Source organism: Ischnura elegans, chromosome 5 (assembly GCF_921293095.1).
Source record: "Ischnura elegans chromosome 5, ioIscEleg1.1, whole genome shotgun sequence".
Lineage (NCBI taxonomy): Eukaryota > Metazoa > Arthropoda > Insecta > Odonata > Coenagrionidae > Ischnura > Ischnura elegans.
Window position 1 is genome coordinate 93085126 of NC_060250.1, and position 19037 is coordinate 93104162.

The following is a 19037-nucleotide window of genomic DNA, read 5'->3' on the forward strand; positions in this document are numbered from 1 at the left end:
GCGTCATTACTGACACCAAACTTAACTTCTCGGAACACATTCATTTAATCAAGAGCAAAGCTATGTCACTTTTAGGTCTCCTCTACCGCTACACAGAAATAGCCGATCTCACAGCTTTAAAATCATATTTCTCGGCATTTATCCTTCCAGTCACCGGATATTGCTCTCCCATATGGTCCATCGCAGCCCCCTCTAACCTCACCTCTCTTGACAGTATAACAAGCTTCTTCGCCAGAATCGTAAGACGCAGAGTTCCCCACTTGCGTGACATGTCCACCAGCTCACTCTTATCTTCCCTATCAATGACTGATCCCTCCCAACAAAGGATTAAAACAGACCTAAAACTTATTCACAATATTCTAAATTCACACATTGATTGTCCTGATTTGCTTTCATCCATTAATTTCAGAGTGCCTTGCCGACCCACTCGTACACATTCCTTACTCCATACGCCTATCCCTAGACTATCCCTCGTTAAGCGCTCACTCCAACACCGCCTTTGCTCCCTGCTCAATTCATTACCAGACAATATTGACCCGTTTTTTCTGACCTTAAACTCATTTATCAAACTTGCCATGTCCCATTCCTCGGCTAATAAAAAAATAAACCTCCCTCTCCACCTCCCTTTCCTCGTGCCTTCTATTTTGTTCTTTACTATCTTATGCCACTGCTCTCTGTTCAAATTTTTTATGTTAAAATTTTATGTTTGTTACTGCGTCACTATAAATTGGCAGAGATGCTGTATGTGAGCAACTCCTTAAATAAATAAATAAAATAAATAAAACCGTCCCTAAAACCCCATAACAGCCAATGGGAACGCATGCCCGTATGGAGCGATTGCAGCGCAACGTTTGACGAATGTGGGAACAACATAGATAAACGATCACGTTGTATATTCTCGTTATGCGGGTCCCATGACAACGAGCTGTGATATTGAAAGTGATGCGAAAGCCGACGCGACGGCGGGAGGGACCCTGTGATTCAGAAAAATGATCACTAGAGCGATCGCCTTTCGCGAGGAAAAAATGATCGTGTGATTCCGGCTTAAAACTCGTATGACACTTTCCAATTTATTGGCCAATTATTGGCGTGCAATATTGTTTAAAATATTGAGCGTTACGTATCGTACGACACGTATCAATTCTTGCACCAAAATTGGCCGAAATAGTGTTCTAATGGCCCGCTAGAGAATGCCATTGTATTTCGATGATTTTACGCTGTACAAATATTCGTGTGATTTATGCGCTTCAAACAAAAGCGAAACAACTTCTTTCGACCACATTTTAGAAACTTTATGCAAATTTTCGGAAAACTCTGTTTTACAGCCAAACCTGATGTTTTGCTAGGAGCTTCCTGTACATAACATAACTGACTTGTGATCTGAGATTGGCCACGAGAAAATGAAACCTGTTATAAATTCCAAATTGTGCAAGACATTGTGTCTATTATTGTGAAAAGGATATTGGACTAGGAATTGGTGTGTGTCAGTTGGACCACAATCCAATATTCAATACATTGGCCAATAAATTGGGAAGTGTCATACGGGCTTAAGCAGAGGTCTTCGAAGCTCCCGTAAGATTTTTCCTCGAAGTGAAGGTCACCTTACTTTTCTCTATGTAAGGCAAGCGATTACATAATTTTGCGATGATTTAAGGTGGAATTATCAATACTACTAACATGGGCGTACCCAGCCAGGGGCAGGAGGGGGCAGCTTCCCCCCCTCCTAGAAGCAAAAATCGCAAATGTCTTTGAGGAAAATAATATTTTTTCAAGCAAATAATTTTAAAAACTTAGAAATAGCTGTTACACTTTCCTTAAAATGTCGGTTTCGTTCACCTTATCCATTCTTAAATCTTACCTATAACTTGAACAACCATGGCTTGCCCCCCCCCCCCCCAGATTTGATCCTGGGTACGCCCTTGGCCACCAACCCGTCTCCATCATCCAAAAAACCGGATTCAGAGGTCTTTGCATTGAATTTCTGCTTGTTCTTCTCTCCAATGGTTATTATACATTGGAACCGGTTCTGCGTACTTCTTTTTATTTTTAAATTCAGCAGCGCTTTTAACTCCCGCGAACAACGAGAATGTTTTTACCCCAATGTTTTCGTACTAAAAAGAAATGTCACTTATATTTTTTCCATCACTGTTCTCCGCATTAGCTCCTTATTCCGCGGTCTATTTCTAATTGTAAGTGAAAATAACTTCACTGGTGAAAGCGTCAATAATATTTTTCTCCATTTATTTAACTTGTCTTAAATTAAAATTATTTCTTTACGCAGTATATTATTGTTACTTGAATATTATGAGTCATTTCAAGGGTAACACCGCACATAAAATCAGTTTGTTAGAAAATGTGTCAGAAGTTTTAATGATTGACAAATAAGAACTGATTTCATACTTTGGTATCGAAATAATACATTTTTTGTTGGTGGAAGGGATTAGGAGTGGAAGAGTAGGTTCATGGACTATACAGAAGGAGGATGAAATCGTTCAGCATACGCTTGCGAAGTGGATATAACAGCGTAGGTGGAAGTACATAAAAATGAAAGCATCCAGACAAAAATATCAATTTAAAGTAAACATGACAATATCTATACATATGAAAGAGGACGTCCGTTTGTCAGTCCACATACGGCTGTCCCATACGGCTGCACAATTTGCGACCTAAGTTAGTACATAGGTGCATCTCATACTTCCAAACCCCGTAATGCTAAATTCGGTTAGACAAATAAAAAATAGAGTTCTATTTGATTTTCAAGTTTAATTCGTTAATATATACACATAAAAGAAAGTCGTAAATCGTGTAAGTTAGACCATTTATAACTCGAGAACGGCTGCACCGATTTTAATGATATTTGGTTTTCTGGATTCGCTTCAGCCTCGGATAACAGGACATTAAAAAATAGTAAAAGTTCACGAAACAAATTGATCTTGATCTTAGACTTATTTTTTTTGGAATTGGAAACAATGCAAAAGCTATCGAGTTGGTCAAAACGAAATGATTAGTTTTGTTTTAACCAATTTAACGACTGAGCTTCTTAACGATATATTAAACATTTCATTGTTAAAACATTTAAAATATTATAATAATATTTAAATTAAATTCAAGCTAATCCCAGCTCAAATTGAAATGTCAACAAACACATCTCCACCGTGTTTGTAAACAAATCTCCAAGCAATTCTTAACTAACAGTAATGCCCGTGAACCTGTCGACGAATCTACATCTACATAATACCCTGCGAGCCATCTCAAGGGTGTTTGGCAGGGGGTGACCAATCACCAACATGCAGCATGCAAGAGGACTGCCACATGTACACCGCACGGTCATAGAAATATTACGCATACTAGCAAAGTACTATACATGCATATTTATAATAAAACTTGCTTATGGTTAGTAATTACCGCAGCTAAGATATCGTGAACGAAGAGAGCAAGTTGAGTTTCACAAGACTAAAGCTTTTCTAAATCCGTGCTGTTCTTTTGCTATCAGATTTTGGCTATCTAATTCACCCATTATCGAACTGAAAATAATATGTTCCAATATTTTGCAAGAAACGGAAGTAAGTGAAATCGGACGGTAATTACTAGGCTTTGCCCTATCTCCACGTTTAAATATAGGCGTGACGTTCGCTGTTTTCCAATCTTTAGGGACTGTGTTCTGCTAGAGATTTTTCGATCACTATCTTCGAGTACTCGCGGCTGAGCTTAAAGCCACCGAGTGCGTCCACCGGGTTGCGGATGGTGGGTCGACCTTTAGATATAGAGGTTAGCTGCGAGATAAGCGAGTTCTCTCGTCGAATAAGCAGTCGTGGACAAAAAGCGGCGGTATTCTGAGGGGGTATTGGGCTACCCTTGGGTAAGGTAGGCCATTTAAAAGATACCAAAACCTGTGAAGATACCGTGACTTGGCGACTGGGGCCCGCCAATAATTATGCCTCTCATCACCCGGGGGAGAGGGCAGCAGCTCTTCTTCACATGTGCGAAGGTGGAGACCATACTGGTCGGTACAGCGACACACATTCCACTACGGGCGTGGTAACATTTACTTTAACGGCTGTAGTACTGCGATGTGGAAGGCAAGGGGAAACCACCACATTATCATCCCGAGGAGTCACAGCTACTCCACTCAATTTATATAATGACATGATGGAATTCTCTCGGGTAAAATATTCCGGAGGTAAACTAGTCCCCCATTCGGATCTCCGGGCGGGGACTACTCGAGAGGGTACATTGGTCAAACGAGATAGAATGTTACGGATAGGAACATGGAACGTCAGATCACTTCGTACCTGCGGTAAGCTAGAGAACTTGAAGGTGGAGATGCGAAGAATGAACCTCGATGTATTAGGCATCAGCGAAATGAAGTGGCCCCAGGAAGGAGACTTTTGGAGTGGAAGCTACAGAATGATACAAACGGGATCGCTAAATGGTAATGCTGGAGTAGGCATAATGCTTAGAAAGAGCGCCGGGATGCGTGTTAAAAGCTACCTGCAGTTTAATGAAAGGATAGTAATGGTGAAGATAGATACTAAACCCGTAGCTACTGTAGTGGTACAGGTTTACATGCCTACGTCAGATTATGAAGACGAAGAAGTAGAAGATGTCTACCAAGATATAGCGGAAGTTATCAAGCAGGTAAGAGGGGAAGAAAATCTTATTATTTTAGGGGACTGGAACGCTGTCGTCGGCGAAGGTCAAGACGGAATAATAACTGGGAAATATGGGTTGGGTAACCGAAATGAAAGAGGAGAAAGGCTACTTGAATTCTGCACGGAGCACAGGCTAGTGGTTGCCAACACTTTATTCAAAAATCCCCTGCGAAGAAGATACACGTGGAAGATGCCAGGAGACGGTAGAAGATTCCAAATCGACTACATTCTAGTGAAACAAAGATTCAGGAACCAGGTGAAGGACTGCAAAAGCTATCCAGGGGCAGATATCGATAGTGACCATAACCTAGTTATGATGAAATGCCACCTTAAATTTAAAAAGTTGAAGAAAGCCGTGAAAAACATATGGCAGGTTGAAAAATTGAGGGAGGTTCATCATCAACTGGCTTTTAAAGAGGCTGTAGAAAATAAAATAGGGGAGGATCCGACCAACAAACCAATGGAAGAGAGTTGGAAAACCATTAGAAGTGGTCTGCAGGCGGCAGCTGAGGAAGTTCTTGGTAAAAGAAGAGTCGTTATGAAAAAACCATGGATCACGCAGGAAGTATTAGATCTCATTGAAGAAAGAAGAAAATACAAGGCTGCGAAAACAGAGGAAGGACAGAATCGTTACAAGAGGATAAGGAACGAAATATGTCGTAAAGCGCGGAAGGCTAGAGAAACGTGGATGAAAAGCATTTGCGAAGACGTGCAAAACAATCTTAAACATGGAAAAGTAGAGGCCGCCTATAGGATAGTGAGGAACCACTTTAAGGAAAGGGGCGTAAGATGTAATACCCTTAGGGACAAAAACGGAGAACTATTGATTGAAAACGAAGAAAAAGGGAAGAGATGGAAGGAATATCTGGAAGATTTGTACAAAGGAAGTCGCCTCAGAACGAATGCTATCGAAAACGTGAGGGAAGTGGATGCCGATGACATGGGAGCCCCAATTTTAAGATCGGAATTTGATGCGGCTGTAAGAGACCTCAGGATAAATAAAGCGTCTGGCATTGATGACATTCCTGCAGAACTAATCAAAAATTCAGGAGAGAAGACGTTGAGCCAGCTATACAAAATCATTAGTGAAATGTATACGACAGGTGAGATACCAAAGGATTTCGAGAGGAACATTATAATCCCTATTCCTAAGAAGAAACGAGCGGAGAAGTGCGAAGATTTTAGGACCATAAGCCTTAATACACATGCGTCGAAGATACTGACAAGGATCATCTATAGAAGAATAGAACGAAAAGCAGAAGAGTACTTGGATGAGGACCAATTTGGATTCAGGAAAAACAAAGGCACAAGGGAAGCAATATTGGCCCTAAGACTGCTCATAGAAAAGAGAATGGAAAAGAACAAGCCAACATTCGTTGCGTTTGTGGACTTAGAGAAAGCATTTGATAACGTGGATTGGAGCACAATGCTTGGAATCCTAAAGGAAATTGGGGTTCTTTATAATGACAGAAGAATCATCCACAGTTTATACAAAAACCAAATAGCCGTGATAAAATCAGGGCCCAGCTGTGAGGAAGCAAGAATTAAGAAAGGAGTGCGACATGGCTGTACATTGTCACCCGTAATTTTCAACGTTTACATTGAAAAAGCCATTAAGGAAATCAAAGAAAAGGCATTGGGAGTGAATATCCATGGAGAAAAATAAGCATGCTAAGATTTGCCGATGACATAGCCGTCATAGCAGAAACAGAGAAGAATTTGAAAAATATTCTGGTTAATATGGGTAGGGTAATGAGTAGATATCAACTGAAAATAAGCACGAAGAAAACCAAGATCTTAGTATGCAGCAGAAGAGAAGAAGTCAAGACCAACATTAAAATAGGGAGGCAAAAACTGATAGAAGTGGATGAATTCTGTTATTTGGGAAGCAAGATAACTAGTAACGGGAGAAGCAAGAAAGAAATTATCAGTAGAATAGCCCAGGCGAAGAGAGCATTCCACCAAAAGAGAGACCTGCTTACAGTGGGAAACTTAAATATGGAAGTAAAGAAACAATTTATAAGAACCTACATCTGGAGTATGCTCCTATACGGAAGTGAGGTATGGACAATGACCGCAGCGGAGAAGGCAAGGATAGAGGCCTTTGAAATGTGGTGCTACAGAAGAATGATGAAAATCAAATGGATCGACCGAGTTAGTAACGAGGAAGTCCTAAGAAGGGTAGGAGAGAAGAGAAGCCTCATGAAAACCTTAATAAGAAGACGGAACAACCTTATAGGCCACATCTTGAGACATGATGGCCTGATGAAGACAATCGTCGAAGGGCAGGTGGAAGGCAAGAATGGAAAAGGAAGACCTCGAACAAAATATATGGAACAAGTAAAGAGAGATGTGAAAGAGAAGAAATACGTAGGAGTGAAAAGATTAGCTGATAGGAGAACTGAGTGGAGAGCTGCGTCAAACCAATCCTAGGATTGTTGACTAGTGATGATGATGATGATCTTCGAGTAAGGCGCTATATCTGATGCCGATTCCTCATACACCCGAGCTAGAATGAGATCAGTGCCTGTCGATTTCTTTGGATTAATAGAGCTGAGTTGTTTTCTAAACCGCTGCTTGAAATGCAGATAGACGGCATTTGTTCTTGGTAGAGTCGAGGTAAAGGTGCTGATATATTCGTCGTGAAATTAGAGAAGACACTATGGAAAAAGTTATTTAAGGGATTAACTTTATCTCTTTTGTTCTTCACTCTATCGTCACGTTCATTTATGAGTGAAGAGACTGTAGCGCTATATCCCTGTACCTCCCTTACTTATGACCAGCAAGCCTTAAGCCGGTGTCCCATGGTCAAATTTGCATCAAAATTTTTGGACCAATATGCAAAAATTTTGATACAACGGGATGGGGGTCTCCCACGATGCATCTCGTTTGGTCGAAAATATGGAAAACAAACTAAGGACGATATTTGTGTAAGCTAGTGTGGAAGCTTGTGAAGTGGAGGATTCTGTCTTTTTTAGCAGTCGAAATTGTCTGAGCAGGCCTCTTCAAACTTAAAGAGGCGAAAAAAAGAAAACGGAGGGAGTGTCGGACTTGGCCTAGGGCAGAAGGGGGGTATGAAAGCTTTGGAATAAGCGGGCTAACCATGTTGGAGGAGTTGGTTGCCGAAGTTCCCGTAAATTATCGACATTAAGAGGGTGGTTTCCTATTATTTTTTTATTGCCTAAATCGAAAGATTATTACTCCTGGAGTACGTATTTCACGCTTTTAGATTTTCAAATGGCGATATCTATTTTTGGCGATTAAATGAAGAGTGAAAAATTTCGAGCGCGCGAAAACTCGACGGCTAAATATGAATGACGGGAAAACCCCGTGTGACGCCATTCTGGTTCCCGCTGTCGCAAAGTGAGGTGACCTTCGAGCGAGGCTTTGAGCGCTGATACGATGCAGAATGCTAGCAAGTAGCAGAGTATCCTGCTAGCTGGTAGTGCTTGGCTTAAATAAGGATTATTAATATCTTATCAAACGTAGGAAACTTTCCGACCATGGGCAGTTTTAATAGGTGATTATGAAGAGATGTTTCCCTGAGCTCTGTGCCTCATGCATGCATTGGTAATCTCAGACAATGTAAAACTCCTATCTATTCGTATAGAAACTAGGTCCCTGTGACGTTACGTGGAGTGGCATCGCATGGGCGCCAAACTGGCCTTTTTCAAATGCGGTTAAAATTGAGCATTGCCATTCGTCTAAACCGGTATTTCTAAAACCAAATAATTTGTATATTATGAATACACTAATGGTGGGTAAAGAATGTCAATCAATGCCTTTCGTTTTCTTTGATGAAGGCAACTACCCTATAGACGATGAGTGAAGATATTTAATGTCCATTATCAGCAAGGTTGAGGGCAGAATAAAAAGCCAGGATACAAGCGAGAGGCAGTTAATAACAAGGAAAATGTTTTTAATACATGATGGACATTGTAGTTGAGATGATGTTATGAATAGTGCTTTAAACGTGCAATGAAATCACATTTTTTCTCTTCCAATCGAACATTTGCTAAAATAAGGTCCTTATCCTATAATCACAGTGCTCGAAACGGGCAGCTGTAGTGTTTCACAGGTATAGTCATTTCTCCAGCTGCTCGCTCGCTCGGAATCGCATGCCCTCCACAAAGCTAACTTGTAGAGTTCGGCCACGATGCCTTAAGTAAATCTTTTATTTTTTCCAAAACACCTCTCTTTGTATCTTCATCTTGTGGTGTTCTGCCCGTCGGGAGGTCCCCCGCGCCAATGCTGTCTTCATTCCCTCCTGTCTCCTGCCATCTCCTTGAAGTCTCCTTGAATCTTCCAATTTTTATGTTGTCAATGAACTTCAGCCTTCTCCTTCCCCTTCTTCTGATCCCTTCCACCGATCCCTCCAAAACTACTTTCAAAATTCCATTCCCTCTCATCAAATGTCCCAGCCAGCTACCCTTCCTTTGATTTATTTCGTCCATCAACGTTCTTTTCTCATCTATACTATTTAACGCTTGCTCATTCCTAACTCGATCCGTCCACCGTATACCCTCCATCTTCCTTGTACTGCGAGTCTAAAAGAACGCTTCCTTCTTATTAAACATGAACTCATTATTACGGATTTCCTAGTTGAGAGTTTCCATCGCCTATCGATGCCAATTTTTGCTAATTTTTACTTTTAGGACCACACCAGGCGATGAAATAGACCATCACGAACGTATATGTATACATATACAGTGGAGCCCCGCTAATCCGAAATCCGGTGATCCGAAAATCCGCTTAATCCGAAATCAAAATCAGGAAAAAACAAAACTTTATAAAATCTAGAAAAAACATGGTAAAATTTATTTTTGAAAATTACAGCATATTCTTAGGTTGGAAAATGTAATAAACAAAATAAAACGGTGTCACAGAACAAAACTACATTGGTTTAAAAAAATCCGTAACATTTTTCTTCTACAACGCTTCTACAACGTAGGTTGTGCTGCTACCTATCGGTTTTCTTTGCAACTACGAACTCAAGCGGTAGCCGTGCAGAGCGTTGCCGTACGGCGTACATAATGAAGTTGGTTGTTTCTCATACCGTATGGACGTGAAACGGCGTTTCGGCGGTTAATTTATGTAGTTGCACGCTGTATTTAATAATTTATCGTTAAATTAATAACAGTCCGCTTAATCCGAAATATTCGCTAATCCGAAATGTCCCAATTATTTCGGATTAGCGGGGCTCCACTGTATATATATTTGAAATAATGTTTTGTGAGTTCACTTCGCGGTATGGTGACATTATAGATTCAAAACTAAACCTTTTAATATACCATACAGTATTTATGAAAAAACTCAACCGGTTGCGACCTTTTCAGGTCTTATCAAGAGGTGAACGACAGTGATCATGACCTGAAAAGGTGGAAACCGGTTGGATTTTTAATGCACACTGTGTGGAATGGAACAAAGTTTGTGTCCATAATGTATACATATTTATTAATTATAATGCTCATGCAGACGATAAATACGTTTAACCTGTGTGGCTTGGTCCAAACGACACGACCAAAATCCAGTTGGATGAAATTTTGACCGTGGGGGTGCGCGTCAGTTGTATCAAAATTTGATGCAAATATTTTGATGCAAATTTGACCGTAGGACATCGGCTTTAGAGTTGTCGTCTAATATTCACCCAATAGTTTTGTTTGGAATTCACTCAACGCCTCCCTAAGTGTTTTCTTCGTCTCTCTTTTCAATTTTTAAAATAATTTTCACGCATTTCGAGTTTTTTCTCACAAGTAAGTCCCGCATGTGTCTTTCTCATTTTAGCGTGAATTTCTCTCTGACGCTTAAGAGTTTTGCGGACTTTAGCACCGTACCATCTCAGTTCAGTATTCAAACGTTTTAACTTACAGGGTATCGCATTATCCACGGCCTCTTGCATAATACTAATGAACTTGTTCCATGCGTCGTTTACCCCAAGGTTGAGAGTGGCGTCTTTGAAAACAGTGAATGAGTTCGACAAGCACTGCTTTAACCCTTCAAAATTCACCTTTTGGACTAAATAGACCCTTCTTCTCGACACAGGTTTTCTATCGGAGACGATATAAAACTTTCCATGCACCGCCTTGTGGTCATTTATACCAGCCTCAGTTCTAATAACGCACTCTGGTGTATTCGTTGCTAATCCTATAGTTTGCACTCTGCATTCGAATCGAGCGGATTAATTTCATTTCCACAGAAGTTTTACAGTTTCGTATCATCAAAATATTAACTTATTATCAACATAGTGCTCACGAACATAATTGATAACCGCAAAAAGCACAAATGCCGACGATATGATTGAGCGAGCAATTTTGGCGGCTACGAGCGGCGAAGATGTGGATGACTGAAATTTGGTACATAAGGATCAAATAGTTTGCACTCCGCATCAATTCAAATCTATTGACTGTGTAACAAATAAAGCCTAAGTCACCTAAGGCTTACCACGGCACAGGTTGGTTCGGTGTTCACGATACTTCGACACCTAAACCAAACCAAAACTATGCAATGGAACGCGTTTGTTGATTAAACAACTTATGATGTGATTCACGCGACTATACTCAAAGGAAAATTCAAAGATGAGGAAGTTCTCATTCCGAGGATTCCCGTGATCTCAACCGATAGGCCCTTTGAGTTAAAACGAATTCCATTTTCACGTGGTGTTGCATTAGCGATGACGATTATCAAATCACAAGGTGAGTGTTTGTGATCCGAATCTAAAAACTAGGGATGGACGGATCAAGGATTTTTTCGGATCCGGATTCGGATCAGCGCAAAAGTACGACCGGCATTTATTAAAGCCCTTTATGGTCCGGGGGGAAAAAGGTATTCGCATATCTAGCCGTTCGGCAAAATACCTCTCTTAATTTATCGCTTCTGTCCGGACCTGGAAATATGGTGGGGCTCTAATATTATGTTCTCCTTATAACAATGTGGTTGGGAGCGGTCGATTTGTTTTTTTTTTCTCTCACCGTGGCATTTTCGCCAGTTTGTGTTGCAGGGAAAGGGGCGACTCCGGCCTCGCGGTGTCCGGCGGTGGTGGACAGGTCAGGCTGGGGAGCGCTGCCGCCCAAGGCCGTCAAGTACTTGACTATCCCGGTGCCGAAAGTCATCGTCATCCACACGGCCACGCAGGAGTGCACGACCAACAAGCAGTGCGCCGCCAGGGTGCGATCCGCACAGGCCTTCCACATGAACGAGCGGAACTACCACGATATCAGATACTCGTGAGTCCAGTATGCAAACGCATATATTAAACGAGAGATAGATACATCAACAAATTACGAATACCAAGAGCTACCTCGCATAAATTTCTCGGCGTCTATATAGACAGTAAATTAAAACTTTCCTTCCGCACTTGAAATATTGCTCAACAAAAGCTATAATAGCAAGACAGGCAGTTTTATTCGCTATGTTCCCAGTCCTCAAACGAATCGCTCGGCCTTCTCCTCAATCTCCCTAAATTAACTAATATGTACGACGTTCGCTGTGCTTTGAGAATTCCATCAATTAATGATTTCATCAATCACCTTGTTAAAAATGTCAAATCCAGGCTCGAGGCTACGAAAAATACACTCCTAACAGACATATGGAACTATGATCCAGAAGTTCCCACCGCATATATACTGCCTCTACAAATTACTCTTCTATGAGTCCGCCCTATGTCTCTCCTTCTTCTAGACTTAGTAATTTTTATGCAAATATAATAGTGTGTACACTAATACCGCTCACAAGGAAAAAATATTTTAAAAATATAAAAAAAAATGAAAACATGAAAATAAACCAATGGGAATAAAATAAAAAAGCAAATAAATAAGAACTAAAAAAGGTATAAAATACAATAAAAAATATACATGAATAAATAAAAAAGAATTGATATTCATCGGAAAAAACATATTTTAATTTCTGTGGACTAGTTGTTAATCAACAACTGTTTTAGTACGTAAGTTTCTGCTAACATAAGCACCACACTTCCCCAAACAACACAAACAAATGCGCAAAATAAAATTGTAATGTAATCTGGCTGGTTGTGGTGTACATGGTTTACCGGTACGGCGTTTATGCGCGTTCGGCGCGACCTTTAATGTGATTCCAGATAAATGTCTTTATTCGGGCGATATTCAGACTAAAAAGTCCCCATCCCACCAAACCCCTCCTTAACGTAAATTCATACTTAATTATAAAAGCAAAGAAACATTTACAATAGAAACATATGCATACAATTAGTATATTCACTAATAGTGAAATGCCAAAGCAGATAAACAAGTATATGTGGAAATTCAGTGTAAAAGAGATTTATATTAGTGGGATAAACCATGAGTATAAGGAAGTACTACCCTTCTGCGAAAAATAACCTCTGCAGGAAAACATTCCCACAAGAAGGGCGTGAAAAACCCGCGAAAACCTAATAAGTGAAAACTTAATTGAGTGGAGAGCTTTATGGTACACAAACATGGGTGATGAGTAAATACAGGGCCTCTACACAGGTCCCTACAACCTTGCATGGGTATCCATTTCTTTGGTGAGTATGCGGCTGTGGTAGTCCCTGGCGTGGAAGTAATATATCCGTGAACTCCACAGGTGGGTATGCTGCTAAAGAATTTTTTTGTCGTCAAGTGGTACCAAACTTTATGGCCATTGGAGATCAAGTTTCCCAGTAGGCTTCCGCAGAGATAACGGCGGTTGGCAGCTATTCTTCCGGGTTTCCTTCCGCGTTTATCCATTTACTGGACAATATTTCTCCTACGTTCCAGTTAGCTTCCTCAGGTCCACTGTCGGCCGGACATCACGAGCACTGAATTGCCGAGTCCAAGAACACAGAAGGGCCGTAAAAAATAGACAGCTCAGTCAGCCAGTGGAGGCGGAACATCAAGGGAGAGGACCGACCTAAAATAATGACTTCTACAACGCCTCTCTATTGAATAATGAAGTCCACTTCTACCCACGGATTATCAGAGGCTACTGAAATCGCCAAAACACACCAGAACTTCAACCGTGAAGACGGCTACACTCTCGCCAGCGCGTGGAAACGGGTGTTCAAAGATATGGACCAATCAGGGCACACCTTCACAAAACGGGGTGAATTTTTGAAAAAAAAATGGCACACGCCTTTTAGGCAGGGTGTATATAAAGACGACCAAATTTCTGCACTGACACTTCAGAGAACCTGAAGAAGCCAACTGGAACGTTGGCGAAATATGGTCCAGTAAAATGGATGAATGCGGAAGGAAACTCGGGAGAATCGCTACTTACCCTTTTTTAACTGTTGATCTACAGGAAGGAGTAAAATTATGTCACAATAAATTTTAACCGTAAAATTTTTACCCAGGATAGGTGATGCCAGTGGGAATCATATTTACTAATCTAAAACGCATTATTTTTTAACTACGCCAAGCGCTCCGATTTTAGAAACATTGCGCCAAGCGCTCCGATTGGCTGTTGTCGGATACTCTGAACCCAGGCCCAGACTGAAAAGCTGGCGCGCTACTACTAAGCTAACGAGCTGCCTTGGGCACGATAGATTTAAACAAACTTTCTGCAGGAAATGAAATCGACAACCATTGCTTTGCTGCCATGGAGACACTGCGATCTCTTGTAGGCAAAGCATTTGAGATCATGAGTTGTTCAGAGAATCCGGTAACAGGGCAAACTCGTAGGCTATCGGAGGGCTTGGCCCAAAGTTTCTGTAGTTTAAAAATGGTGCGTTTTCGACATCATTAGTAATTTTGTTTCAAACAGGCATCAGCTGTTATGGCTAAAATTTCTTGACAAAATTCTACTCGACCACGTAGAACAACCTGTGGTAGTAAACGGGAATACTAATTCCTCGTCAGGGACCACCAAAACCGCATACGCTCCAGCCGATAAGAAACCTTAGCAAGGCTGTAGGGACTTTGCTAAGGTAACTGTAGGTAATAACCTGGGATCCTTCGCAGAATTGGTGGGACTCCACTACGGATGACTCGTTATTACCACATTCACACTTCCATGGTGGTTTACGGTTGATTCCCAAAATGCCTTATTTGAACTGACCTCAACCGGTAAAAATTTTTGATAATGTTGATTTATCTTCGTTAATGAACATTTTCCGTTACAATCACGATGAAAAGTGTTTAAAAGCGTTTCTAAAATTAAAATTAAGAATAACAAAAGCGGAATTAAACAAGGAAAAGAGGTGCAGAATTAATATTTCTCTATGAATTTTTGAACAAACCCAAATAGCTTATCAAACTGATCCACCTCCATAGCCTAAAATTTATTCAATGCGAATACAATCTACAGCTCTCAGTGCCATGATTATTGACAAAATCGGGTTACCTTCTTTTTCTTGCACGTAAAACTTGGAGGTAGATATTAAGAATAATTACATTAAATTTAGTTAAAATAATTTGCAAGTATTAAGGATAGGTCAAATCTTCCTATCTCTAACTCAATGGTGTATGGACACTGGAGAGTGTGGGTAATGTACACAGAGACTTTTCGATATTGAGCACAATAAAATGAAAAAAATTAATCAGTGATCCCATGAACTCATTTATTAAATTATAGATAATTATTTAGATTTCATTTTTTTCTAAATTTTCTCATCTTCTCTGGAATGCAGGTTTCTCATCGGAGGAGACGGTAATATTTACGAGGGAGTTGGCTGGCACAAAGCGGGTAACCACACCCGTGGATACAACAGAAACTCTTTGGGAATCGCGTTCATTGGAAAGTTCGAAGGTAAGCTGTAGCCATCTGACTTCAGAAATCAGTATGAAATCTCGTCTCGGGTCGACCGCCTGATAATTAAACACTATATAGAGCTAATACAGGTCATTTGCGCATATCGATTTTTCTTTGTCATCCGGAGAACAATATGGCACCATTTTTTTTGCGTAATCTCCTATTGCACGCAGTTTTCTTCTACATAGAAGCAAAAATATTCGTCGACCACTCGAAACCTCCTAATAAAATAATTTTTATTGAACTGTTTAGCAGCAAAATATTTGACTTTGTCCGCCATTGACTTTATCAACCATCCTTGAATTAGTTAGTCATTGTCATCCTATACTCCGACGAAGAAGATATGATGAAGACTCTTTCTAGATATTAAAATAGATATTAACAGGTGAATTTTCCTTAGAATGGCAATTAATCTCAGCCGGTGTTCCCCTTTCATTCACTAGGGGCCGATATCGGCTTAAATTTGTCATTATCAGAGTTTGGCTATGATGATAAAATGTTTATGCTATAGTCTTCAATTCCATATTCAGCAAACTACATGAACTACAAATGATAAAGAGACCTGAGGAGAAATGTAAATACACATGTTAGATGGAAAAAGGACAGCAGAATCAATAGGTGAATATTGATATGTTAAATCCATGTTCGGCATACGCGTGAAAGGCATAGAAGGAGGGCAGAATCGATATGTTCAATCCATGTTTGAATGCTAATCCTAAAAGAAACGGAGAGAACCCCGAACTTCCTCACTTCAGAGAGCAAGGAAATAGCTATAACTGTAGCACATTTTTTTAATTTACTTCATAATTTACACCTGGAAACTAAAAACCATTAATAAGTAAAGGATTTTACGATGATATGTCCACAAATAACGAAATCCAATTTCTAATTTTGAGTGTTCCCTCCTATTCGTACCGTAGGACGGATAGGACTACCTCCTCCGCTAATACGGTGTTGCCAAATTCAACAGCACAGCTCGTAAGCTTACGATCGTTATCCTCCAGTATTACAAGTTTCTTTTACGTCTCGATTTGCCGCCGCCATATAGCAATAATTTGCCATAACAAATTCCATGAGGATCGTGGCATCAATTTTTATTGTCCTAAAAAAGGCTTGTATCCTGGCACCCCTATCACACACCTTTTAGGCGGCTTGCGGGGATTTAGATGAATTTCAGGTGTACTATTCGAAGGAGCGGCAACGTTATCATCCATTTTGCTGATAACTAAAACATACGAAGTGAAACGCTTTTACTTCATCATCCCGATGTTGCATTATTAATATCCCAAGTAATAATCGTGGCACAATATCAATAGGAAAACTTTCCCAAGAATAACAGAACAAAATAAAGTGACGATAAGCGGCTAAATACTCTCTCAAAACAAATTTTACAGCATGCGCCGTACGGTTGTTTAGGCACCTATGACGTCACGCCTGGCTTCGGCAACGCTCGGGTGTCTTCGCACAGTGGTCGGCTCAGAGAAATTTTTCTCGATTTTAAAGTCAATTTTTTATTTCTTTTGACGATGAATGGAGAAACTTTAGGTATTTTTGCGAGCAAATGTATTCATTTTACTTATTCAAAATAGTTTTTAGAGCAATCGACGACCCATGCAAGTTCCCCATTGTGGTTCTGCAATGTTTTACCCCGTTTACACTACGATCGTATCGACCTCGATCCGTACGCGCGTAACCTCAAAACGTCGTATAAACGCGCAGAGTTACCATGGTAGGCCTTGGTACCAAACCATGCCAAACTTATATTTTTGAAATAAATAAATAAAATTTTAGATAAATTTTCCAAATGTTGCCGGGCGGATAGCGATATAGCATCAATGCGATTTTCGCGTTCCAATCGCGAGACCTTTCGTCATCGCGGCCACGTAAACAATAGCGTAGTTTCCATCATCAAAGAAAACGAAAGGCATTGATTGCGATTCCTTACCCTCCATTAGTGTATTCATAATATACAAATTATTTGGTTTAGAAGTCCCAGTTTAGACGAATGTTAATGGACAATTTTAACCTCATTTGAAAAATACCAGATTGGCGCCCATGCGATGCCACTCCACATCACGTTACAGGGACCTACATTCTATACGAATAGTCAGGAGTTTTACATCGTCTGAGATTATCAATGCAAGCATGTGGCACAGATTTTCACCAAATCAGTTTCCTTCGTTTGATAGGGTATTAATAATCCTTATTTAAGCCAAGCGCTACCTGCTAGCAGCCTGCATCGTATCGGCGCTCATAGCCTCGTACCAAAGTGGACTCATACGGCGGTGGCCGCAACCAGAATGACGTAACACGGGCCTTTCCCAACATCCATACTTAGCCGTCGCGTTTTCGCGCGCTTGAGTATTTTCACTTTTCATTTAATGGCGAAAAATAGATATCGTCAATTAAAAATCCAAAATCGTGAAATACGTACTCCAGGAGTAATAATCTTTTGATTCAGGCAATTAAAATAGAAAACCACCCTATTAATGAATAGGCCCGCTGATCGTACCCATTTTCTTCGTTCACAGAGAAAGTTCCTGACGCAAACATGCTGACAGCCCTGAAGAACCTCTTGGCGTGCGCTGTGCGATTGGGCGAACTGACTCGTGATTACAAGCTGCTGGCACATCGACAGGTTTCCAGCACCGCCAGCCCTGGAACGGCTTTCTTTGAAGAGATCAAGAAGATGCCACACTGGGCAGCAAACCCTTGAAAGGCAAAGGCGACGGATACAACCGGAGAAGCTCCCTACACGCGATCGGGAGATAATAAAGTCGATTGTATTTCTGGAATTTTGGTCGAGAAAATTTAATCTTTATGACTATTATGATTGAATAAGTTGCCCACGAACGTTCACGTGCCTTCTTTCTGAATTTATTCAGCACAAATCAGTGATCATGGATATATTGATGGCCAAACTTCGGTGTAGTTGATTAAAATTTTATTCACTTGACCAGAACTCCTAAATAAATATAATGAGGAACATTTTCAAATGATGAAGCAAAGAATATTAGGAGAGTAACTAAGGGCTTTTCCTGATTGAAGGCATCTCATATTGGGCTGGAGAAGATATGCTTCATTGCAGCTTGCGGAATGACTCCCGGAAATTGGAAGCAACGCTTAATTCAAATTCTTTGCATGAAATGCTTCGGTGTAGGTGTGTTGTGTCTGGCTATAAAGTACATGGGACTGTATCCCTAGCAGGGAGAAAGCTTACTTTGCAATCAACACCTTGGAATTATTCAGATAATAAAATATATTATAAAAGAAATTGGAATGTCTTTCAGCTTCTACTTACTTCACTGCCTCCCTATTTGGACTTCACGTAAACAGAATTATTTTTAGAATGGTAAGATCTAACAACTCCCAGTGCCGTAATGACAATAATTTGAAGGAGGGAGTTCTCAATGGACAGCTCGCTATGGCTCGGAAGAGGCTATAGGAAACAGTGGTGCAGCGAGGGGGGGGTTTTGGGGGTTAAACCCCTCCCAGAGCTCAGAGAAATATTTAAATTTAATCCGTTTTACTTAATAGGATTGATATTACTAGTAAAATAGTGTAAGGATTAATAAAATATCCCTCAGAAAGCCGTAAAACTCACCATTTTGAACCGTTTATTTTAAAATTCCGCAATTCATTTATCTCGCATGTACCACTTAT

The 19037-nt window shown here is 40.4% G+C and overlaps 1 protein-coding gene across 2 annotated transcripts in view; it reads left to right on the top strand.

The window, feature by feature from the left end:
- Positions 1–18639, top strand: part of LOC124159850 (peptidoglycan-recognition protein 1-like) — a 38157-nt gene extending 19518 nt beyond the window's left edge. For both annotated transcript variants that reach the window (XM_046535751.1, XM_046535752.1), the window contains exons 2-4: positions 11638–11875; positions 15253–15371; positions 17906–18639. In XM_046535751.1, coding sequence (XP_046391707.1) covers positions 11638–11875; positions 15253–15371; positions 17906–18090 — 542 coding nt within the window. In that variant the 3' untranslated portion in view covers positions 18091–18639. The remainder of the gene's footprint in view (positions 1–11637; positions 11876–15252; positions 15372–17905) is intronic.
- Positions 18640–19037: the final 398 nt, after the last annotated feature.